Raw genomic sequence first — 23,665 nt, forward strand, 5'->3', positions numbered from 1 at the left:
GCGGGCCGGGCCGGGCCTAGGGGAGGGCAAGGGGGGGGTTGGGGGGGCTGCGGGGCGCGGCCGCCCCCTCGGAGCGCTGCGGGGCAAAGCGGGGCGGGCGGGGGGGCTGGGGGGGAGCCGGGGGGCTGGCGCCGCGCCGCTCCGTTATGGGTTCGATGCGGGGTTACGGGGTGCGGCCGGCGGCGTTGTGCCTCGGGGGTGGCGGTGGGGAAGCCCCGGGGGGTCGGCGGGGAGCGGGGCGGGAGGGTTGGGGGGGGGGGGGGGGTCCCGGGGGGCGCCGCCTCGCCCGCGGCGGGGGAGGGGAGAGGTTGGGGGGGGGGGGGGAGGAAAATGGCGTCCCGCTCTTCCTGCCCGCCGCCAGCGCCACAAAATGGAGGACGCGGCGGGCCCGGGCGGGGTGAGTCACACACACAAAGGAGCGGGGCGGCCCCGCCCTCCGCGCTGCCCGCCGGCCTCCGCGGCCCCCTCGGCCCCGCCGCGGGGGTAACTCGAGCCCGAGGAGGAGGAGGGGGCGACGCCGGGGGGCGCTCGGCAGGGGGGCCCCGGTCCGCTGCCGCCCGCCCCGCTCCGCTCCGCTCCTCCCCTCGGCGGGGCGGGGCCGGGCCGCGGGCCTCAGGGCCCGGCCGGGCCTCCCCGGGCAGCCCAGTGCCCCTTCGGGGCTGCGCCCGGCGGGAGGCGCTGCTGAGGGGGGCGGGGAGCGCGGTCGTGAGGGAACCGATCGGCCATCCGGAGGTAACCGGGCTGCTTGTGGAACTCGGCAGGTGTCGACTGTCTTTCTGCCAAAAAGGAAGAACTTAACCAGCGTCGAAAATGGGAAAGGAAAAGACCCACATCAACATCGTCGTCATCGGCCACGTCGATTCCGGCAAGTCCACCACTACCGGCCACCTCATCTACAAATGCGGTGGTATCGACAAGAGGACCATCGAGAAGTTCGAGAAGGAAGCCGCTGAGGTGCGTGGGACTCCCATGGCCAACGAAGTTGTGGGCGTGGGTGAATAAAAAGATAAAGTTGCAAAACCATTTAAGTTGCAAAATGGATCAGGGATACAGGCAGTTAATATGAAATCATCCCCGTGATTAAACAGTGCTAAGGCATGGAATCCACCACAATAGTTGGTTATACTGAAGTTGTGAAGTGCAAAATGGAGGGCAAAGAAAGGTACTCCAGAGCTACGTCCATGTAGTGAACCTTGGAATCGCAACTCAGCTGGAGTTGCCAGCTTCAGTCTTGGCCTACATTTAGCTGAAGATAAACCTAATAATCACAACTGTGTTTATCTCTAAAAGCAAAGTTATGGATTTTGGTACTTGAACCTGGAGAAAGTCTTTGAATGTTTATTGCTTCCGTACAGTAACAAAATAGCTTTTAATAAGCACATCACAGAATGAAATGCAGTGAATGCTAGGCTGCATGGCTGTTAAAATGCTGATTGCAACGGGGATTACGTTAGTAAGAGAACTAAAATTCATTGTGGACACTTGATAGTAGGACTTGGTCTTAAGAGATCTATCCTAAAGAGGTGATAGTGCAATTAACAAGCTGTCAAGAGGGCCAAACTGTCAACAGGTTAAATAACAGAAAACAGTTGGCATCTCTCACTGGTTGTGCCAAGTGTATCTATGCCAGTCTTGTAAGCAACAGCGACGTTTTTCAGCATAGATCACTTACTATTTTTAGCTTTTCGCCTCTTACCCTGTGTGTAGTTCATGGTCTTTCTGAGATACTGTACATTTATATACTATAAAAAAAGAATAATAATAATTCTATTTTTAAATCTATAGATGGGCAAGGGTTCCTTCAAATACGCCTGGGTCTTGGACAAGCTGAAAGCTGAACGTGAGCGTGGTATCACCATTGATATTTCCCTGTGGAAATTCGAAACCAGCAAGTACTACGTCACCATCATTGATGCCCCTGGACACAGAGACTTCATTAAGAACATGATTACTGGAACTTCTCAGGTAGGGAAAGAGCTAAGGATTTGGGGAGTTCAAGCAGGCTGTTCCTTAGTTGCTTTACTGTGCGGGAGTTCCCCTAATGTCTTGGCATATGTGTAGGCATTATAATGAAGGCTTTTTTCTTTCTTTTCAAAGGCTGATTGTGCTGTCCTGATTGTTGCTGCTGGTGTTGGTGAGTTTGAGGCCGGTATTTCTAAGAACGGGCAGACCCGTGAGCATGCCCTTCTGGCCTACACCCTGGGTGTGAAACAGCTGATTGTTGGTGTCAACAAGATGGATTCCACTGAGCCACCTTATAGCCAGAAGAGATACGAAGAGATTGTCAAAGAAGTCAGCACTTACATCAAGAAAATTGGCTACAACCCAGACACTGTAGCTTTTGTGCCAATTTCTGGTTGGAATGGAGACAACATGCTGGAGCCTAGCTCTAATGTACGTTTTGTAATTCTTTATATTAAAAAATCAAACTTTGCAGGGTTACAGAGATCAGTTGTGCAGTGGGTAAATGCATGTTCTCTTAATAGGAATGATCTGAAGTGCTGAGGTTAAAATCAAGTCCCAGCACTTGACGAGTTCTTATTCTGTAATAATACACTGGGTGCTGTGGAGACAAACTGCTTCTTTATAGCTTCATGCTGTTGAGTGGGCAGGCAGTGATGCTTGGGCTGTCTTTATTCCAGATGCCCTGGTTCAAGGGATGGAAGGTTACCCGGAAAGATGGCAATGCCAGTGGAACCACCCTCCTTGAGGCTTTGGACTGCATCCTGCCACCAACTCGTCCAACTGACAAACCTCTGCGTCTGCCTCTTCAAGATGTCTACAAAATTGGCGGTACGTGTTTCCAAGTTACTCACTTAACAACAGCACCTAAGGCACGGGACAGATGCAGTTTCTTGCCTGAAAACTGAGTAGAAAATGTAAAATACTTCTTGGAAGTGTTGTCTTCCTGCCTGTAAGGGCATATAATAACTGGATTACTGAGACCGCTTCTCTTTTGCAGGCATTGGTACTGTACCAGTTGGCCGTGTGGAAACAGGTGTCCTGAAGCCAGGCATGGTGGTTACATTTGCCCCTGTCAATGTTACGACTGAAGTAAAATCTGTTGAGATGCACCATGAGGCCCTGAGCGAAGCTCTGCCTGGTGACAACGTCGGCTTCAACGTGAAGAACGTGTCTGTGAAAGACGTTCGCCGTGGTAACGTTGCTGGTGACAGCAAGAATGATCCTCCAATGGAAGCTGCTGGCTTCACTGCACAGGTGACTTTTGCAACTTCGGGAAGATGTTAAAATCTACATCTGGGTTGTGAAATACTAGAATTCTGCCCCCCCCCCCCCCCCCCCCTTTTTTTTTTTTTGAACCAGTAGGATAACCTGTAAAGTGACACAGGCTTGTGTTCTGAGATAAGATTTGCTTTAAGCAAATCAGTGACAGTTATATAAGACACACCAGTCTCTTGTTGGGAGCTTTTCAAACTTATTCCAGTGTTAACTTCATACTTGGCTTTTTTTTTTTTCTAGGTTATTATCCTGAACCACCCTGGCCAAATTAGCGCTGGTTATGCCCCTGTGCTGGATTGCCATACTGCTCACATTGCTTGCAAATTTGCTGAGCTCAAAGAGAAGATTGATCGTCGTTCTGGCAAGAAGCTGGAGGATGGCCCTAAATTCCTGAAATCCGGAGACGCTGCCATTGTTGACATGATTCCTGGCAAACCTATGTGTGTTGAGAGCTTCTCCGATTATCCTCCTCTGGGTAAGGTGTCTTCTAAAACGTGCTTAATGCTGGTCTCTGGAGAAGGTGTCTGATTTCTAGTACCGGGATGTAGTTTTTTCTGTAATAAAACCCTAAAAGTTCTGAATTAAATTGCAATTTCAGAATGGAACCAGAACTTTGGTGGGACTGGGGGTATTCTCTAGATAACATAGCTGGATGTTAATGCTGCAGTCACGTGCAGCTTACTGTCCTCGAGCAGCAGCTGCTCGCTCAGCCAACACTGTGCGTTGATGCCGTGCAGTAATGCTGTGGGATGTGTAGCAGTAGACAAAAGTCATAAAAAACCCCACGTTTTTGTTTGCAGGTCGTTTTGCCGTGCGTGACATGAGACAGACGGTTGCTGTTGGTGTCATCAAAGCAGTTGACAAGAAGGCTGGTGGCGCTGGCAAGGTCACAAAGTCTGCCCAGAAGGCCCAGAAGGCTAAATGAAAATTCTGTACATCAGCTGCCACCTCAGTCGTAATCAGTGGTGGAAGAACGGTCTCAGAACTGTTTGTCTCAATTGGCCATTTAAGTTTAATAGTAAAAGACTGGTTAATGATTACAATGCATCGTAAAAGCTTCAGAAGGAAAGGAATGTTTGTGGACCATTTGTTTCGTGGCAGTTTAAGTTATTAGTCTTTAAAATCGATAAATTTTTTAAAAATGGAAACTTGACCAAAAATCTGTCACAGAATTTGAGACCATTAAAACAAAGTTCAATGCTATGTCTCTGTGTTCTTTGGGTTAATGTTAACTTTCTAGAAAAACCTACATACAGGCCTTGCAGGATAAGAAAAGGATGAATACTCAGTGTGCTCAGAAGTTGTGAAGCAAATACTCACATTTTTTGTTTTGCTGTAGAGTGAATTTCAGCAGAGGATTTACTTTTAGCTGTATCTAAGCCTTAAAATCTCATTTCTGCGGTGCTTTTTTCTTTAAAGGTGGTTTCTAGATTAGATAGCACAACTGCCAGGTAACAGCTGCAGTATGTGGTGCATTCTGTAGTGCATTGAGTAAACCAAGAAAACTTGCTGTCAAGAGGAAATAGTGTGAACAGAAAAAAAATTGCATAAGCAACAGAATCACATTAGGTTTCCAGTTAGTTTTGTACATGTGTTTTTCTGATGGTAACCAGAAGATGTTTCTCTTGGAGAACTGGTTAACTGTCATGTAGAGATTCTTAGCGGTTAAACACTTCAATCTAAATGGCTTTCAGTACATTGCAGAATGTACTGAATGTACTGCAGATAGCTGCATTTCCAAAAACAACCAAAAACATGAAGTTTGAGGATCCTTTGAGATATGTCAGGCAATCTCTGAAGGACCCCCCCATTTCAGCATTTTGCTCAGTTTTTATTTCAAAGCTGAAAGAAACTGGCAGGCACTTGACTGTCTTCAAGCAGCGTGGTGTTGACCTGTCCCGTTGTATGGCTTTGAATTTAAATTTTGGGTAAAAGATGTTTATGGGATGTCTGCCTGAAGATGTACTGGAGCATTTCCCAGAGATGTGGTAAATGCACGCTGGTTAGGTCAGCACCAAATGGCATGGCGAGGTTCGTACTTGGTGCCTGAACAATAGGGATCCAGAGCTTTCGATCAGTCGGTTGAAGTGGAATTGGGTAACGAGTCAACAGATTGCTATTAGTTAATAGATAATGAGTTAAACATTTGGGGGTATAAGAAATGCCAGCTATATTAGATGATGGTTCCAAAGTAAGATTGAAAACTTACTCTGAATCACTAAATGCAGATGAGCAGTTAATGGATAATCAGATCTGACTTGCATAATGCTGTTATACTAACCTTTAACATGGTTTCCCCACAGCATCCCCACATAATAAAGTCTGAAAAGAATTGAGTAGCTTTGCGGGATTACTGTTCCATGGCACCAGTATGTTTGTTGTGTTGTCTGTAACACCTCCAAAAAAGCAGATCTATTTGAGTTACTGCTGTGTTGTTCTGATGTTTTGTTTTCCTTCCCTTCTTTAGCTGTGTGCCTGCTCTATAGGAATGTGTCTGTACTGCTTGAATAATCCTAACATGCTATTAACTTCTCTGTGCTCTGTTTGCTTTGGTTGGATCTTTGCGCCTCTTTTTGGCTCACATTCTGTTTCTTACAACAGTAAAATCTGGGAGCATTACACTCCATTTTTCAAAAGGATAGGTGTACTAAGTACAGTTGGAAGCAAGGGCTGGAGCACTTAAGTCTCTAGAAGATGCTGGAATGCCGTAAAGGATTCTCTTTGCGATACTTTAATTCTACTTCTGAAGGTTTGTTAGTGTCCTGAAGTATAAAACAAAACCGGGGCAGTTGTACCATTGCCGTAATAAAGCTCAAGTATCTTTCCAACTCTTTGCATGGTTCTTTGCAGTTCAAGATGCTTCCAAGAGAATTTGGTCAAACTGGTTGAGCAAAGCAAAAAGCTCTAATTGGGTCGAAAGGAAAAGCAGCTTTGGCACAGTTTTATCTACAGTGCAGCCTTGTATTAGATTTCTTGTGCATTCCTGTTGCCGAGCCTAACAAGCCCATGAAGGATAGCAGGATGTTTGGTTTGGCCGGCGTGGGCTGGGTATGCAGTATCCAGCCCTTCTGTTTGCAGTTCCTCTGTGTTCTTTGGACCAGCATTGTCCTAAGCTGGATGTACTCGCTCGGTTACAGTTTGGAAATCGGCTTGCAGTAAGCAACTGCTTCAAATTGAAACCTTCAGGTGAAATTGGGTTTGAAACGAGCAGTCGGGTGTTTGGAGTGCCTGTGATCCTAAGCAGCTAAAGCTGCAGGGAGGGCAACAAATACAGACAGGTTATGGAGCTAATTGCAGCTTAGTTAGCCTGTCGATGAGGAAAACTGCAAAACGTGGCAACTGCAGAGCTGCTGGGAAGCTGTTTTGTATTAAAATTGCCCAGCTGGGCAGGCACAGAAGTCAGCCAGTTGCTTTGGAAAAAAGCAACTTTGTAGTTTGGGTTCTGACTGTAGGAGAAAAGAAAACTGTAAGCCTAGAGGAACAGGCAGAACTGCAGCCAACAACCTAACATCGTGCACAATTAAAATACATGCTCGTGAATGCTCTGCCTATGATATTATCAACTGCTTTCAAGTGTTAAACCTCAGTTTTACACCAGTTCTGATTTTTTTGACTATTGTAGACAAGTTTTGCTTTCTATGCACTAATGCGATGCCATCTCAGTTCTTTTATTAATCTTTGACTACATGGGGAAATTGTTAGACTTTTGTAAACAATATTTGGGAATAAAGCTACTTTGGTCAAACTTTTAATAAATGTTAATAGTTGAGAACTGTGTTTGTCTTCTGACTGCTTATTTCTTTAAGCAACTTCTACAGCTGTCCTTAACTCTTTTCATACTGTCCTGTAACGCCAGGGCTATAGATACAGAAGTGTGAAAGCATCGAAATAAAGGGTGAGGTAGTGGAATGTAGAAAACTGGCTAGAATATTAACTTTATTTGGAGTTTTATTGCTGACAGGGGCAATGGGGAGCTGGAAAATTGAAACTAGTTTTCTTTCTAGTTGATGGTGCCTGCTTTAGGATCCTGCAGGGCTTTTGGTACACAGAAATATTCTAAAAATGTATGTGGCTAGGTGTTGAGGGACTTGGATACAACAAAGCCTTCTCTGCACGGAGCAGAAATGGAGCAGCACAGTCATTACAGCTGTAGCCAAGTAACTTCTCGCTCAGGGTTGTTTCCCTGGGTAAATATTTCAGACTGGAATAAAATGGGCTGTGCTCAGACTGCTGCCCCCAAGGTAATTTAATTATATCTCGAACCAGCACATGCTACTACTGGAGCAGTTAATTTTACTGAAATTAGAGATGAAAGACTAATTCACATTCTGATTGTAGGTGGCTTAATGTATGTTGGAAGGCAGTGGCAAGCTTTGTTTGGGTCAAATTACTGATTCTTTTTCTAATTTTTTTTCTTCATTACTTGGTCAAGAAAAAAAATCAGGAAACAATAAAACATACTGTAGCGCAATATCCTTTTCCTCGTTAGTGCTGTGTGATTCAGTGCCCATTTGAGAACAGCATTACCTTGGTCTGGATGACAAAAATAATCTGGTTTTCTCGTATATTAGTTAAACAGCTAGGTAGTGTCTGGAGGGGCAGGAGGAGGTTCTTTGTGGGCCTGGCCAGCCCCAGCAGTGCCTTGCTGCTGTAGTTTTTGCTCTGCAGATCACAGCTCCAAACACTCAATGCTCATTTTTGCTGGTGCCCAAAGTGGCTGAGCTTAGGAGCCTTTACTTGCTGTGAAGGATGGAGGCTGAGACTTTTTTTTTAGTTCTTTTTTTTGTGTGTGTGTTTTCTTTTTCTATTTTAAACCCTTTGTGCATCAATGCAGGCCAAGGTCATTTTTCCATCCTTGCCCTGCTGCTGTCCTTGGATGGGTGCGAGAGGGAAGGCACTGAGAATGCTGGAGGGTGAAGATTAAGGAGAAAAAGCGTTGGGCAACCAGGAATGTGTTTTGCTGTGAGCTTCCTTCAAAACAACACCGTTCCCTTCCCTTGCCTACCTTGATGAGGGTGGCTGCAGAACTTCTTGCTGGTTGTTTGACACCCTTTGCAAGGTCTCTCTCAGCCTGACATAGATCTGTTTATCTTTTGCTTCTGGATCTAAAATACTAAAATATGGCTGCTACCTCCAAAGCTCCTTTCTACCAGATTTTCTTCCTTCTCCCTCTCTCTCTTTTTGGTGCAAATTCCTATCAGTATTAACAACTCTGAGTTTACAAGATTCCAGACCTTCATTGTCAACTCCTCAAATCATTCATGTTGTTTACTGCACCAAATAATTCTTTCAGTTTAGGAATTTGGCCTTCTGAAGCCTTAGACAATAGCCAAATCATAAACTGAATGGAAGAACAAACAGAATTTAATGGTGACCATGGAAGATAACATTGGACCGAAATTCATTTCTCCTGTAACTCTAGTGCTAAGGGGGAGGCTGAACGTGCTTGGCTTCGGGAAGAAGAGGGCGTCCAGGGTGCAAAAGAGGTGAAAAAAAAACAAAGCAAAACACATCAGTTTCCAAAAGACAGTGGCTATGATTTCTTTTTTAGGTTTTCCTGAATCCTGTTTAGTGTCCTCAGGTTATTCCTGTATCATAAATCAATTACAGCAGTCTCCCCCCCCCCCCCCCCCCCCCCCCTTTTATTTTTAAATGAGTTTACTTTCCTTGGCTGCCTACTGATAATTCTTTAATCCTTTATGCTTCAAGTATTCACACAACATAATTCAAACCTGCCAGCTTCTCTGCACTGACAACAGTTAAGCATGCATTTTCCTCAAAAGCTGGTGGGTGAAATACTGGAGATAACATGGAGATAACTGGAGCCAGCTTGCCCCTAAGTCAGGGTCCTGTCTGTCCTGCCAGCAGCAGTCACTGTCACCTTTTCCTTTTTAGCCCACTGAAATCAAAGCTATATGAGACAAAGTGAAGGAGCCACGAGGGAGCCCACTGGAGCAGTCAGCGGCTGGTGAGATAACCACTGCCAGGCCACACCACGAGGAAAAGGCAAGGCAAGGTGACCTTCCCCTCCAGGAGGGCTTTTATTGTAGTTCTGACTGAAATTTCATAGAATCACAGCATGGTTTGTGTTGGAAAGGACCTTAAAGACCATCTAATTCCAACCCCCTGCCATGGGCAGGGACACCTCCCACCAGACCAGGTTGCCCAAAGCCCCATCCAGCCTGGCCTTGAACACCTCCAGGGACGGGGCATCCACAGCTTCTCTGGGCAGCCTGTGCCGGGGCCTCGCTGCCCTCTGAGTAAACAATTTCTTCCTCATCTAATCTATGCCCACCCTATTTCAGTTTAAAATTGTTACCCCCTTGTCCTATCCCTACACTCCCCGACAAAGAGTCCCTCCCCAGCTTTCCTGTAGGCCCTCTTTAGGCCCTGGAAGGCCGCTGTAAGGTCTCCTCAGGGCCTTCTCCTCTCCAGGCTGAACAACCCCAACTGCCTCAGCCTTTCTTCACAGGAGAGGTGCTCCAGCCCTCTGATCATCCTCGTGGTCCTCCTCTGGCCCCACTCCAACAGGTCCTTGTCCTTCTTATGCTGGGGGCACCAGAGCTGACAACAGTAATTTACATTTAAAAGAAATTTTCAGGTTCTGCTTATCTGCAGCCACATAGGCATATCTTAAGCAAAACCCCCATTTTTTTCTTTGATATATATATATATGTATATATGCATACATATTATATATGATTTATATATATATACACACATATAAAAATTGTTTATGTGCCAACTTTTTTTTTAATCGTTACCTATTTAAAGGGTCACTTAGGACTCCTTTCAAACTTGCAGTTATTCTTTTGAAGCTGGATTCTAAACAAGTTCCTCAGTAAATGGGGGGGGGGGGGGGGGAGAATAACAAATGGCTTAAGTAAATATTTAGTTTTATACGCTGGACTGTGGCTTTGCTAACAGGACATGGGTATTTTGGAGAAAGAAACATAGGCTCCTTTGGTGCTAAAGTTGTGTCTGAGTAGTGCAAACAAACCCTTAAATAGCCTTTTCCCGAGGAAAAGAGTAGATGAATTCAAGTGTAATGATACGTTTGCTGCTACTTGACTTTTATTTCTAGTAATAATAACTAGCATCATGCAGTCTGCTGATAGAGTTATGAACTGTGGCGTTATATCAGTCTGCTGATGCATTTACGAACAGCGCTGCTCGGAGAAGGAAGGGGGATGTCTGCACGTTCGTGGGGACCAGGAGAAAGGAAACAGCAAACCTGAACAAGAGAAGAGCTTCTCTGCCCCGCCACAGCCTCTTCTTTGCTAGGGCAGTGCCCACGACTCACTTCTGGGCAGGAATCCCAGGAATTTCCACATTAACAGCACAGCTGAGGAGGACTGAGACCATGGAGCTGGTCTGTAACCGACGCCCACCGGCTCCGGGCAGCGTCACCAAGCCGGCTGGCGGTGGCCTGGCCAAAGTCCTGCCAGGTGCCGTGGGACAAGGACGAACCCTCGCCGAAGCAGCTGGCTCAGCACTGCCGGCCCCGACAGCCTTTCTACTCGTGACTCCTAAAATCCCATACGCTTGTGACACTGGCCACACATGGCACTTTTCAAGTTAAGCCACATAAAATTTGCAACCGAGGCGGCTTGTCATGAGCGTGCTGTCAGCTCCCCTCGCTGCCTGCCGCTCTGTAAGTCACAGGGAGAGCTCATTTCCCATCTGGCTCCATGCCTGCTCGCCAGTCAACCACATCAAGCTTTGATTCACGTGGAACAAGAACAGCGTGTGCTTATCAGTCCCCAGCGGTGCCTGAAAACATGCCTCCTGGGGCTTGCGCTGGGAGGTGCAAAGATGCTAGAAATGAAAGTCTTCACCCTTCGCTTCATCCATCTTCCACCTCTACCACAGACAGCATCAGCCTTCCCTGAACCGTGCTCCCCCCGGGGAGCAGCGTGCTGCCCACTCGGGGTGGCTCTGCAGACCCGCTGCCATGCAGGGGGGAGCTGCTGCTACAGGGACCCCACTGGGGAAGCTGCCCATGAGGGCACGTTCAAGTCTGTGGTTCAAAACCCCAGGGAGACACCACAGCCTGTCAACATATCTAGACTTGAGCGTGCTAAGACGTGATGAAGTTGCAGCCTGCGGCTTCTAGGCTGGAATATTTGCCACCGCTGGACTCCCCAGCACAGAGGACAAGGCTCACGCTCCACATTTGGTCACTAGATGACGGTGACTATGGAGTCAGAAAGTTTCTGATGGGAAGCCACATCTGCCTCCTCCCCCAGACTTACACATTCAGGGTTAAGCCTGTGGAGAAGTTTATGGAGATAATAGAAAGAAAAACACCCCCTCCCCCCCCCCCCCCAAGCACCCCTGTGGTAAAAACTGTAGAAGATGAAGAATCAATCCCTTTTTTTTTTTTCCCTGCTCATTTTGTAATAGCAGCTGCAGTCCTTCACCTTCCTGAAGAATGGTCACCACTAACCTCCAGCACAAGAGGGGAAGGCCACGTTTTGTTTCTCACTAGCCCTGCAGAGCCACAGAAAGCACTGCAAACAAGCACGACACAGGCCATGGCGCAGGAGGAAGCCCAGAAAGCACCTCCCCAGTGGAAACAGCAGCTCCTCAGGGAGAGCAAATTCCTCCTTCAACCACTAACAACTGTGATCTTGGGATGCCCATCACTGAGTGGAGAAGCACAATCAGGAGACAGAGGTAACCAAGATGATAAACTCCTGAGCATCTACAATGACTGCAAGTGAAGATCATTGCTTACCCAAGTGCAAGGTACTTGCAAGGGCCAGCAAAATGGAGGGCTAAGGAGAGCCATTTAGCACAACCGCCACTGCAACAATTAGAGCAGCTGGGTGACCATCAAAGACTGGGTGACAACAGCTTTTAGTGTCTCCTGGCATAGTGCAGCTTCCTATTTTTCTCTTGCTGCCATCTTCCTGACAAAAATAATGAAAAAGATAAAGAAACTGGCCAGGTGACATTGAAGTACTATATGAAATGAAAGCTAGAACACGAAAGGAAACCAACAGTTGTCTTGAAAATATGGTACAAGGTAGAATGGTAGAGATCTGAGGAAACTTTGCTCAGCAAAAACTGGCCTGTGTTCTGCAGGAAAGAAAAAAAAGAGAATCACATTGAAACAGGGAACAAAGACACCCTTGGTATGTGCAAATGAGTTAGGCCAGCCTCATGCACCCTACCCTCCCTGCTTTTCTGGTCACAGCATGGTTTACAGGAGCACGAAGTACAGTTCATTACAGCACAACCCAGGAAAAACAAACAGACGTCAATGTTGAAGACAAGCTGGTCCTGCCCTTCCCATCCTGCCAAGCTCAGCAAGACCACAGGAGCTGCGAGGTTCTAAGCTCACTTTGTCTTCACATAAAAACTAAGCCTTGTGCATAGTAACAAGTCTTCAGCAGTGAGTTAGAAAGCAGATGGCACAATGTCTGCAGTTTATCTGCCCATGCTATTTGCAGCAGATTATTTAGCCTTTCTGTGCCTGGATTTCTTTAGAAAACAAACAGAACTGCTTACTTACAGCTAGGACTTCAGTTAATGTCAAAAATCTTCTCAGACAAGAATTGTTCAACAAGTATGTTATATATAGCGAGCCCTACATAAATGAAACAGCTAACACCTGAGGAACAGCCAGTCCTCAAACTTGTGCATGTGCAAGGCTTTACATTGCAGTAAGTACAGACATTGTTCTCCCACAGGTGTCTTGGCAAGGCAGGTTACCAGCGGCCGAGGACCCACTTCATGCTGAAATAGAGCAGTTGTTACAAAGGATTTGGAAAGCAATGGACTTCTAACTTCATTTTTTTTACCCCTGAGTTAATTCTCTCCCTCTTCCCAACTCTTAGACCACAGCTGTGCATTCTTAAATAGCTAAAAGAAAAAAATCAAAACCTCACTCCTGCCTCTTCCTCTTAGCTTAGTGGAATCACCCTTTGATTGACACCGGTGTGTGCAAGAGCAGAACCAAGGCCTTTGTAACACAGAAATAAAATAAGTTTGGCACTAGGTAAAATTGTTTGCCTTTGTAGCAGGGTATGAGGGGCTTGCCTTTAAAAACAGACATGAATGGATGCAAGGTTTTCCTGTCAGGCAGCTGCTGACAAGAGCTAGGAAATGCAGTTTTGAGACTGCACAATCTTTTTGAAAGTGAGAGGAAGAAAGTGTCAATAGGGCTTCCTTCTTCGTCTGTAAAAAACACACCTAAGTTTTTACAGACATAGCTACATCGAAAATGGACAAAATGCAAAGACAATGCATTGAGCAAAGCATGAGACTTTCTCAATCAGCACTTCAGCTGGTTTGAACAGGCAGAGAAGGAAGGGAACTGGGGCTTCTTTGGATTCCCGTAGCCAGAATTTCAAGAACACCAAATCTGGATCCTGAGTTACACTACAGAAAGTGTAACTGCTTTCCTTACACTAAACCTGAGGCTTAAAGGGTTGAAGTAATTGAGCCAATAAATCTGAAAGTAGGCCATAAAGGGGCAGTTGCGCTGCTTTTCTGAACCATTCTGACATGAAGACCAACCTACAGATCATTTGCCTAAAGCTGTTCTGTACAAGCCAAGAGCTGGTGACAGAGCGACGTATTTAGGTGGGCAGATGATTCCCCAAACAACTCTGTAAGCTCTGCCCATCCTCCTGCTGCATGACAGGATTTCTGTCAACAAAAAGGACAGAAAAGGAACCACTCATGCAGAGCAAATAGGGAACAGTCCAGAACGTAATTTCAAAATGATAGCTATATTTAACTCCCACAGAACTTGTTCCCAAGCTTGCTTGCCCATTCAATTCAGAGAATGCTGAGGATTTAAAAAGAAACGAGGTTTGTTTGAATAGAAGTACAGCGTTAAGTTTATTTTGAGCAAAAATGACTAGCATCAGAGAGACCACTGCTAAATCAGGCAAGGATTCAGTAGGTGCACAGCAACAGCTTGAGCTCAGTGTTTCCTGATGGCATGTGACAAACCAACTGATCTCGTTCAGATGCAAATTCTGTTACTGCCAGCTGCAGGGCCAGTGCTGATGAAAAATCACTGGTTCTGCTTCCCCGGGCTGCAGAGCCCCTCGCTGCTCCGGCCTCCGGCTGCCTGGAGTTGGCACAGGTTCACAACAAGCCCCCTGCCTTGCTCAGCACCCTGGCCGAGGCAGTCTCAGCCTTCACCAGCTCTGCAGCGAATCTAGCACTGCCTCTGTACTTCATCTGTGTGTGAACTGTGACCAGCTGAATTGCCAGGGCTCTACTGAAAGAAAGTAACTGCAAGCTCAGAGACAATTTCTAGTTTGCTAAGCAACAACCAAGCTCTTCAGCAAGTTTCAAGACAAGCTTTATTTATTTTAAAGGAGAACAGGAAAAAAACCATGATACAGTGTTTACATTCAGTTGGCCTCCTACACAGATTTTACTATTTGTATGGCGCACACGTTCCTAGCCAAGAGTTTCCTGTTGGCTAACATCACACTAAACCATCAGGCAGCAGCCACTGCACAGCTCTAAGCACCGGTACCAGAGTCAGTGGAGCACTTTCCAGCTCAAATCGTCTTGTGCTAATGTGGGTTCACGCTTGGTAACATTTCTTACTCATTTCAAAAGAGCAAAACACAGTCGTTTCCAAGACGCTTTATGACAGGTTTTGATGATCTGACATCTTCTACAGAAGCAGAGCTTTAAAGGCAATTCCTGCATCTTGTTGGCTCCAGAAAACATCATTTTTATCTGTGACGATGCTAAGGTGAGCACAGGTGATCTTGCCACATACTCTAGCAGGAGGCGAATGCTTCTCACACAGGTGTTTTAACAAAAGTACTCTCCGGCTCCTCTTCAGAAAGCTCTGCTGAAATCTGTGTTTGGGAAGCTGCTTTCTCTGAGTACATTTTCCCTGGTAAATACTTATCAGTCTGAGGGAAAGCTTTTAGCTTCTCTGCCTTCCGGTGTTTGTTTTTCACAAATCTTAGCAGGTTAACAATAGCTGCTGGGGTAATTCCAGGGATGCGGCTGACTGCACCAATCTGCACGTAGAAACAAAAACAAGTCAACCTAAAACAAACCTAGACTCTGAAGCCAGACAGAAATGAGATCAAAACCCGTGGGTATTCCCTTCCCTGATTCTCCTCACACCCATGTCCCTTGGGAAGACACGGAAGGGATTTCGCCGCTGTTCAGCCTTGCTGTGGCCCAGTGACTTACCGTCTGGGGACGGTTAGAGCTCAGTTTCTCCCGCACCTCTGTTGACAGTGATGCATCAATAGCAAAGTAATCTAGGTCCTCCGGCAGTTGGAGGGCTTCGTCTTGACGCACTTCTTCTATTTCCTCCTGTTGGTTGACTACACACCACTCATAAGCAGCTGTGACAGACGATCAGGGAAACGAGAGGACAAGATACAGACATTCACATGAAGTAAGTCGATTCCAGAAATTCTTGGAAGCAGAAAGAACAACTCTGTCAAGATGATCAAAAGCACTGAGGAACCTTCTAGCCTCACAGATTAAGGAGCTTAATTCATATCACTACTCTGGAAGAAATCATACTCTTTAATTTGGTACAGGAATTAAGATACACAGATTAGCTTTTCCTCTTCTTCCAGGAGAGGATGGTCTATTTGATGGAACAGTACAGAGGAAAAGCCCAGGAGTGAACACAAATAATTGACGTCACTCCACAAAGTGAAACACAGGCACTCAGACATGACTGTAGCCTATGGTAATACATGCATGCTCTGATAGGAGCGCTTCACTTCTCTAAACAGCAACATGAAACACACAGCAATGAAGTGGCTTGCTCTGCCGTTACTAAACAAACCCCACACAGATCCCGCTAGGATATCGTAACCCTTGTACTTTACCTTCTATTTTCAATCTCTCTGACAGTTCTCTCCATTTAGCAAACTTTCTCAGGGGTTCTGGGATAGCCCTTGCCAGAATCTCCATGTTGGCCTCTGGATATTGAAGGATGTCAAAGGCACTGTGGAGAACAAGAGTAGATTCTTTATGGTACGAAGTACTGTTACTTGCGTCGTTCCCAACTCAAACTTTTCAAGGTGGGGCCAGTAACAGCACAGACCAGACCAACTGCAGAGCACAGCTCACCTCCCTGCTACCTCCTCTCAATACACAGATGAGCAGTTCAGCTCTCCTTGCTTGTTTTTAGGTTATCAACTTTTATTTAAAATCTAAGTCATTCTGCCGCACTAATTGCTGTTGTTGGTAAACAGAGATCTTTAAAATCCCTCACTTAAGATCTTTTTGTATGTCATACGTTATAGGGTGCAGTATGATTTTTAGATCCCCATCAGCTTTTAAGGAAAAATGAACAGCAAGATAGAAGAAACCAAGTAAGGGCATTAAGGAGAGCCTTTCAAAGAGGTGGAGTCAGTGACATCTTAGTCACCGGTTTAGAACAGAAAAGATAGGTGAGATACAGGATGGGTAAGGTAAACAAGGGCCCTCGTGTTGGAGAACAGCCACCAGCTAACACTAGCATAAAATTTACACTGCTGCTTTATCAAGCTTTCAGCGAAGCAGCAACCCACTGCAAAACTGTCACCATTTGGTGACGCTGTCAGTACAGCCAGCAAGCAGTGACTGGGCCAGCAGAGTACTCTCTTTAGGAGCCTAGGTGAGTGCCAGGAGTTGTGGCACAGCAGAAACCCCAATATCACGCTTCTTCTATAGGCAAAGATCAGGTGTGAGCCCCCCAAAGGTGACAGAGCTGGAATCTTGGAGTATTGACAGCTTCGGGAAGGCTGACCTGCAAGCTTCAGCTGAAACCGTTACCTCATAGGTGACCTTCGACTGCTACTCAGGCGAACTTCTGGTATTAGCTGGGACCATTTGGATACACTGAACTGAAGGGATTTCAGTGCTGCAATTCCATCCTCTAAAGCAGCCTTCATCTTAACCGCTTGTTCGTATCGCTGCTGTGACACACACCCGGCTTCCTCAAAACCTGCAGAGACAGGCGGCACATGGGACAGAGGTCTAAAACCAGGCAGCGCTGCTGACTGCAAGAGCCTAAGTCAGAAATGTCAGAAAAGTCAGCGCTGCTGACTGCTAAGAAACTACCTCTGTGGGTAAGCCTGGCGTCGGCGTTGTCCGGCCTGAGGGACATGCGGAACTCCACGCGGCTGGTGAACATGCGGTACGGCTCGTTGGTGCCCAGCGTGGTAAGGTCATCGATCAGGACACCGATGTAGCCCTCTGTGCGACTGACAATGAAAGGGGGCTTGCCACGAACCCGGAGGCATGCATTGATGCCAGCAATCACACCCTGGAGAGACAGAAAACAAAACGAAAAACATTTACTGGTCTCTTTATGGCTAGAATATCAGCACGTCTGCATCTAAACACTCATGCATCCAGCTGCACCTTGGAAAAAGGAATAACTGGGGCTAGTAATCCAGGCAGTATCTCCCCTGCAATACTACAACTGTCTGAAGAGCTTCTTGGCCCCTGCTGACACACCTAGAGACATTTCCCACATTTTTATTTATACCCTCCACATGGTCTCCATGGAATCAGGGCAGGCAACAACAATAAGAACATCTCACTAGAACAAGACGGGCCTACAATGACTGCGTATCAAGGACAAACGCCAAGACAATATCCCTTCCTGAGCACAGAGTCCACACCATCAGATTCACCTACCTGAGCTGCAGCTTCTTCATAGCCTGTAGTGCCGTTTATCTGGCCTGCAAAGAAGAGCCGCTGAACAAGACGGGACTCGAGAGAAGCAGTCAGCTGACGGGGATCTAAATAATCATACTGCACCCCGTAGCCTAGGACAAAGAAAAAGAGAGATCTTAAGTGAGGGATTTTGAAGGCCTCTATTCAAAGAACAACAGCAATCAGTGGGGCAGAATGACTTAGTTTACCAACTTCCATTTACAATCTAAAAAGCACCAAGGAAAAATTCCTGCATCCAAGAATAAATTCTAATTTTGTTTCATATTTACCTTGGTTTGCTACGCTCTAAACAAAATCTGTTTTTTAGTAGCTGGTAACCAATATGAAATACAGATTTACAACTATCTGCACCCCTCACCTGGCTGTAACATCTTGGCTTTTTCCAAGCCTCGGATAGATATGATCACCTGCTCCTGGAGCTCAGGCGGCAGTGTCATTGACAGGCCTTGAGGGTAAATGACGTTGGACTCCAGGCCTTCGGGCTCCAGCCACACCTGATGCTCACGGTTTGGGAAGCGCAGAACCTTTGCCTCCAAGGAGGGACAGTATCTGCGACATGAAATAGCCATAAGCATCATCTGATCTGGAGAAAATGCAATTTTCCAGAAGCAAAATAAGGCAGATAGAGAGTTTCAGAGAGACTGTCAGCTCCCACCACTCAGAGCCTCGTATGGTGCCACGTACTTACCGGGGACCCTTTGTTGTCTCCCTCACATGGTTGTTCAGGTGGAGGTTATCTTGAACAATTTGCTGAGTTTTCGGGTTAGTGTAAGTCAGGTAGCACGAGAGCTGATTTTCTGGCTGAAAGAGGCCAAAGCTCGCTTTAAGGTAATCCAGTCACAACACCCTGCGTTCTTACTGAACAGCTCGTTTCTGAGGACCTCCAAGCTTGGACAGCTTGCTCTCAATTCCTGTAGAGCTGGGTAGTGCTGTTATACCCACTGCACATACAGAATGAGAGTAATCGGAGAGCTTGAGCAATATGCCCAAAAGCAGACCAAGAACACAACTTGGGAGTCCAGAATCTGAGTTCTATCCTATACGCTGCATTCCTAATTATACGATGGATATTCCTATTAAAGCAACAGATTCTATCACAACATTCCCATTAACCACAGCAACTCAAAGCTCTGAAGAGCACTGAGGAGGAGTAAGTGCTGACCCTTCAGCCACCACTCAATTAAAAAGTTTGCTGAAGACTAAAGAAACCTATCAAAATCCTGCAATTAACATGGACAATTCAAACTTTGGAAAGAAAAACACACTGCAAAATATTTCACTATTTTTTTCTGGAAAAAAAAGTTGATAGACTTACATTCAAAACTGTAATAAATGCCACACTTAACTCCTTAAAACCTATCCTACAAATACCTTCGACTTCAAGTGATATTACACCCTCACCCCTCAATTATAGTAGGTCATTGCAATTCCTATATGCTTTGGGACAAATTAACTCCCAAACTAATTTATACTTAATTTGGTGCTGTTTAGCCACACTATGTAAGAATGCCACCCGTTTTGCACAGTCTTCTTTGGAAAACTGAGTTTTTTCTTTTAATTTACTGTAAACATATCACCTCTTAAGTTCTGTGGATAACTCCATCCTTTCCTTCTCCTGGTCTACACTACTAATGATCCCTATTTTCAATATTTTAACCTGTTATTCTAGTGCTTTGGTAGCAAGCAAGATATAAATCTCCACAATACTGGTCTAATACCAGCAGTATTTTGTAAATCTCACAGTTACCTAGCACAGAAAGAATACTGCTAATAATACCTATTTCATGCAATTCTCACTGTAAAGATAAAGAAAGTGGTCTCCAGGTTGGGCAGCAAGAGGAAAAAGGTACTTGCTTTGAAAAGTGAGCAAGCAAATTCTTCCTTTGCATGGAAAACCTCAGAAACTTCTAGTATGAAGAATACTGCCCAGCTCACCTTCCCAGCCATGAAAATCCCTTACATCAGCTCCCCGGGTGATTCTCAGCGTGGCATTCCCAGAACCACCCCGAGTCACTCCCCGGCTACACGTGCATTTGACTTGTGCTACCTCACCTTGATCCACACAGCCTTGCTGAGGAAGCTGAACGGCACAGGGGGATTGTCAGCTGTACGTTCCTCCAGGCCGCTGAAGTCAATCGTGTCCTTGGCAAGCCGGGGCGGTGTCCCAGTCTTCAGCCTGCCCACGGCGAACCCCAGTCTCTCCAGCGTCTGCGCCAGCCCGATGGACGGCTGATCCCCTAGGCGCCCAGCCGGATGCTTCTCCAGTCCAACGTGGATCATGCCCCTCAGAAACGTGCCCGTGGTCAGGATGACACTCCCCGTGTGCACTGTGCTCCCATCCCCTGAAACGGCAAGTTTTCAGAGGTGCATTTATTTTACCATCAATGAAGCCCTGGTATACTGGTCTAGAACTAGACTAACTGTCCACCAAGGGCTTATGCAGCTTTTATTATTTGACGAAATCAGTACTTCAATAGCATTAATAACAGTAACTATCATAAGCAGCGCATACAGTTACTCCTATATTTTTATTATTCCCCCAAGTGTGTTACCCAAATACAGAAATCCCACTCCTGGGAAAAATTCCTATCCAGGCCTTTATTTTGGACAGCCTGCTTACTAGACCAGCCAGTGGTAACAAACCACGAGACTGCTAGTAACAGGACTCTACTGTCCAGAAACATCGTCTGCAGCATACTCTGTTTGCCAAATAAAATTTCATAATACCGCGTGGAATTCAAAATCACGAGTCTGGAGAAGATTAAACGTATCTGAATTCTCAATATCCAACCAATCATGTTTTTCATTGTGTTAGAGATACTTAGTTAGGCTTAGTTTACACCCAGCCTAATTGGGTGTAATTTGCCTATTGGCTAATTCAACTTTCTCACTGCTGAATCAGAAGTGTTTACCCTGCAGGCTGCTCTTAGCGTAAAGTAACTGAAGGTGCTTACGGAGCTGCTTGCACATACCCAGAACGACTCCTCTGACTCTGCACTTCCCAGGATGGTCTGGTTCTGGTTCTGTCAAGAGAAGATCTTCCACAGATGCCTCATGAACTGTCAACAGTGGTGTGTTAAGGATTTCCTTCTGTCATGAAAGGAGTTACTGCAAAAATCTAGGAAGTTCTGAGACATTTCAGCAGTCCCACACCTTGCCATTTTACAAAATATGTTAGCTTCTTCCCCTTTCCACTCTCACCAGGCCACTTGACAGACATTCAAGTACTGTACCAGTTCCTGATTTATTAAGTAGAACTTTCCATTCACAGAGTTTAAGCTCAAAAGAAACTGTTTATAAACACTGAAATGTATATACAACATTAGAGAAATGTTTAAAACTACACTGAGCCCCAACAATCTATACTGTATTAAAGCACCAACCCGAAAGGTATCTAGTTTAGACAGGAAGATGTAAAAAAAAAGTATCATCTTCTATAATTCATCCTAATACTGCAGCTTTGACTAATATATTCTAATACTCCAGCATAAAAATACACAGAGAAAATTCCAAGAAACAAGCCCACATTTTAAAACTAGTCATCATTCTTAATTTTCTCTTAAAATACTCTGCAACACCAATCCTGCTGTTTTAACCCAACAGCAGTATATAGGTATGCTAATATGTTGATGATGTATCCTGAAACAGTCGTCTTGGGAACCCTCTACACTAGGGCTCCTGTTCCCAGCTTGATGCTGTCCCTGCTCCACCTCAGCAGGTGGGTTCAGGTCCCAGCTGCTAATACAGCGCTATGGGACAGATGCAGGAGCTGGTGGCACGCATGGTGAGTCCAGCTGATCATCCTACCCACTGCTCTGTGGGGCATCTGACCTGACCACCCAGGGCTTGTAAGAACACAAGGCAGCGCTGCCCTATTTCTGCAGAGCCGCCTCAGACCGGGTTCTTGCAGACAATGTTGTGCTCTGCAAAAAGCCGTATTACCACCAGCTGCATTTCTCTTTTAAAATGTAGATGTCACATGATATAAAACAAAATATATTTTAGATGTAAGTTTCCAGAAAGGAAAAAAAAAAAGTACGTATCTGAGAGTACGTAATGCGTCTCAATAACATCACATGTTGTTTATCAGCTAAGGAACTAGGATTCCTTTGCAGCTTTTTGCAATCCTCGGATCAATGTTTCTCCTTCCTCCACGTGCTTTAATTTTCAGATATCCTCACACACTGCAGAACAACTGAGACCTTTTTGAGAATATTGAACAGCGCAGGCTTCCTTAATGCTTATTTGACACTACTTTCTGTCAGTCTGATCTGGAGAGAATGGCCTCAAGTTGCTCCAGGGAAGGTTCAGGTTGGAAATGAGGAGACATTTCTTCTCAGAAGGAGCAGTCAGGCATTGGGACGGGTTGCCCAGGGAGGTGGTGGAGTCACCGTCCCTGGGGGTGTTCAAGGAAAGGTTGGACGTGGTGCTTAGGGACATGGTTCAGTGGGTGACATTGGTGGTAGGGGGATGGTTGGAGCAGATGATCTTGGAGGTCTTTTCCGACCTTACTGGCTCTACGATCTCCTCATCTCGGGACAGATTCAGTAACCCCTGGCCTGGCGCAGCCCTGCCATCACCCGCTGCCCCCCCATCCCTCTCTCACCCGCATGTTGTCCCTGTAGAGGCCGCGGTCCACCTGCGCCCGCAGCCCCCAGACGGCCGGCCCCTTGCAGCGGTTGAGCACTTTGTAGTGCACGCCGGCCAGGTCGCACACCCGGCCGCACAAGCCGTCCAGCGCGTCCACCTCCCTGACGAGGTGCCCCTTGCCGATGCCGCCGAAGGACGGGTTACAGGACAGCTGGCCTGCGGGGAGCACACGGGGAGAGAGCCGTCAGCGGCCGGGGGGGCAGCGCAGGAAGCCCCGAGCCGCCCCTAGCCCAGCCCCGGTCCCGGTCCCGGTCCCGGTGCCGGTACCGATGGTGCCGATCTTGTGCGTGAGCAGCAGCGTGCGGGCCCCGCCGCGAGCGGCCGCCGCCGCCGCCTCGGTGCCGGCATGGCCGCCGCCGATCACCACCACCTCGTAGCCCGCTGCCGGTGCCGCCCCGCTGCCCGCCCGCCGGGGCCCGGGGCCCGGTGCCGGCGGCAGCGCCAGGCGGCGCCACCGGCCGCGGCACAACATGGCTCCCGCGGGCTGCCCCCGCCGCGGCCCGGCCCCCGGAACGGGAAGCGGGGCCCTGCGGAGCCGCCACGTCCCGCGGCGCCCGGGCGCCCCTCAGCGGCCGCCGGCTGCTCCGGGAGGGCGCCGGGGAGGGCGGCGCCTCGGCTCGGCTCGGCCCGGCCCCTCCGCCCGGCGGGACTTTCGGTTCCTCGGCGCCGCCTGGAAGAGGAACCCGGGGCGCGGCTCATGGAGGGCGCGGGCGGCCCCGGGGAGCGCCGGCAGCGGGCGGTGCGGCGCAGGGGGACCGCCGGGCGCGGCTCCTCCGCCGGCGGCGAGCCGAGGGAGGGCGGCCCCGCTGCCACCGGGCGCGGCCGTGCCGCCAAGGCAGCCCCGGCCGGCGGGAGGCGGCCGGGGGGGTCCGCGGAGAGAGGCGGAGAAGCGGCGGCGGTGCCCCCCCTGAGGCTGCGGGGGGTGCTGTCGCAGCTCAGCCTGGGCCGGCGGGACGTGTCGGAGGCGTCGGGGCTGGTGAACCAGGTGGTGTCGCACCTCATACAGGCCATCCGCGGCAGGGACGGCGGCTTCGGCTCCATCGGCAGGCTGGGCGCCGGCAGCTACTACGAGCGCGTCAAGGTAGGTGCGGGC

General features: G+C 47.5%; 3 protein-coding genes across 6 annotated transcripts in view; 2 read left to right on the forward strand and 1 right to left on the reverse strand.

Annotated features, from left to right (window-relative positions):
• The window catches only part of SLC17A5 (solute carrier family 17 member 5), a 43,219-nt gene extending 42,326 nt beyond the window's left edge, over window positions 1–893 (forward strand). For all 4 annotated transcript variants that reach the window (XM_048077453.2, XM_066994669.1, XM_066994671.1 and 1 more), the window contains one exon: window positions 762–893. The gene's annotated coding sequence lies outside the window, so the exon portion shown is untranslated. The remainder of the gene's footprint in view (window positions 1–761) is intronic.
• On the forward strand, window positions 764–4,443 carry EEF1A1 (eukaryotic translation elongation factor 1 alpha 1). The gene is made up of 7 exons (XM_048077459.2): window positions 764–954; window positions 1,786–1,965; window positions 2,098–2,394; window positions 2,643–2,793; window positions 2,963–3,219; window positions 3,481–3,715; window positions 4,041–4,443. Exons 1-7 carry the CDS (start codon window positions 811–813, stop codon window positions 4,163–4,165), a joined length of 1,389 nt encoding a protein of 462 aa, XP_047933416.1. The 5' UTR covers window positions 764–810; the 3' UTR covers window positions 4,166–4,443.
• Window positions 4,444–14,549: 10,106 nt separating this feature from the next.
• On the reverse strand, window positions 14,550–23,071 carry MTO1 (mitochondrial tRNA translation optimization 1). The gene is made up of 12 exons (XM_066994666.1): window positions 22,840–23,071; window positions 22,529–22,728; window positions 20,895–21,012; window positions 19,975–20,264; window positions 18,611–18,723; window positions 18,281–18,471; window positions 17,884–18,014; window positions 17,302–17,506; window positions 17,014–17,185; window positions 16,083–16,201; window positions 15,427–15,584; window positions 14,550–15,248 (listed from the first exon to the last, which is right to left on the reverse strand). The coding sequence occupies exons 1-12, from the start codon at window positions 23,042–23,044 to the stop codon at window positions 15,021–15,023; spliced, it is 2,130 nt and encodes a 709-aa protein (XP_066850767.1). The 5' UTR covers window positions 23,045–23,071; the 3' UTR covers window positions 14,550–15,020.
• Window positions 23,072–23,665: the final 594 nt, after the last annotated feature.

The sequence above is a fragment of the Anser cygnoides genome, chromosome 3, assembly GCF_040182565.1.
Source record: "Anser cygnoides isolate HZ-2024a breed goose chromosome 3, Taihu_goose_T2T_genome, whole genome shotgun sequence".
Taxonomy (NCBI): Eukaryota; Metazoa; Chordata; class Aves; order Anseriformes; family Anatidae; genus Anser; species Anser cygnoides.

What these genes read in the sequence shown, in the direction of transcription:
- EEF1A1 (XM_048077459.2), top strand. Translation starts at nt 811, where the DNA reads ATGGGAAAGGAAAAGACCCACATCAACATCGTCGTCATCGGCCACGTC. An exon ending in TGATTACTGGAACTTCTCAG is followed by an intron (nt 1,966 to 2,097) that starts GTAGGGAAAGAG and finishes TTCTTTTCAAAG; the next exon opens with GCTGATTGTGCTGTCCTGAT. An exon ending in TGCTGGAGCCTAGCTCTAAT is followed by an intron (nt 2,395 to 2,642) that starts GTACGTTTTGTA and finishes TCTTTATTCCAG; the next exon opens with ATGCCCTGGTTCAAGGGATG.
- MTO1 (XM_066994666.1), bottom strand. Translation starts at nt 23,044, where the DNA reads ATGTTGTGCCGCGGCCGGTGGCGCCGCCTGGCGCTGCCGCCGGCACCG. An exon ending in AGAGAGATTGAAAATAGAAG is followed by an intron (nt 15,585 to 16,082) that starts GTAAAGTACAAG and finishes CGTCTGTCACAG; the next exon opens with CTGCTTATGAGTGGTGTGTA. An exon ending in GCTCTAACCGTCCCCAGACG is followed by an intron (nt 15,249 to 15,426) that starts GTAAGTCACTGG and finishes TTCTACGTGCAG; the next exon opens with ATTGGTGCAGTCAGCCGCAT.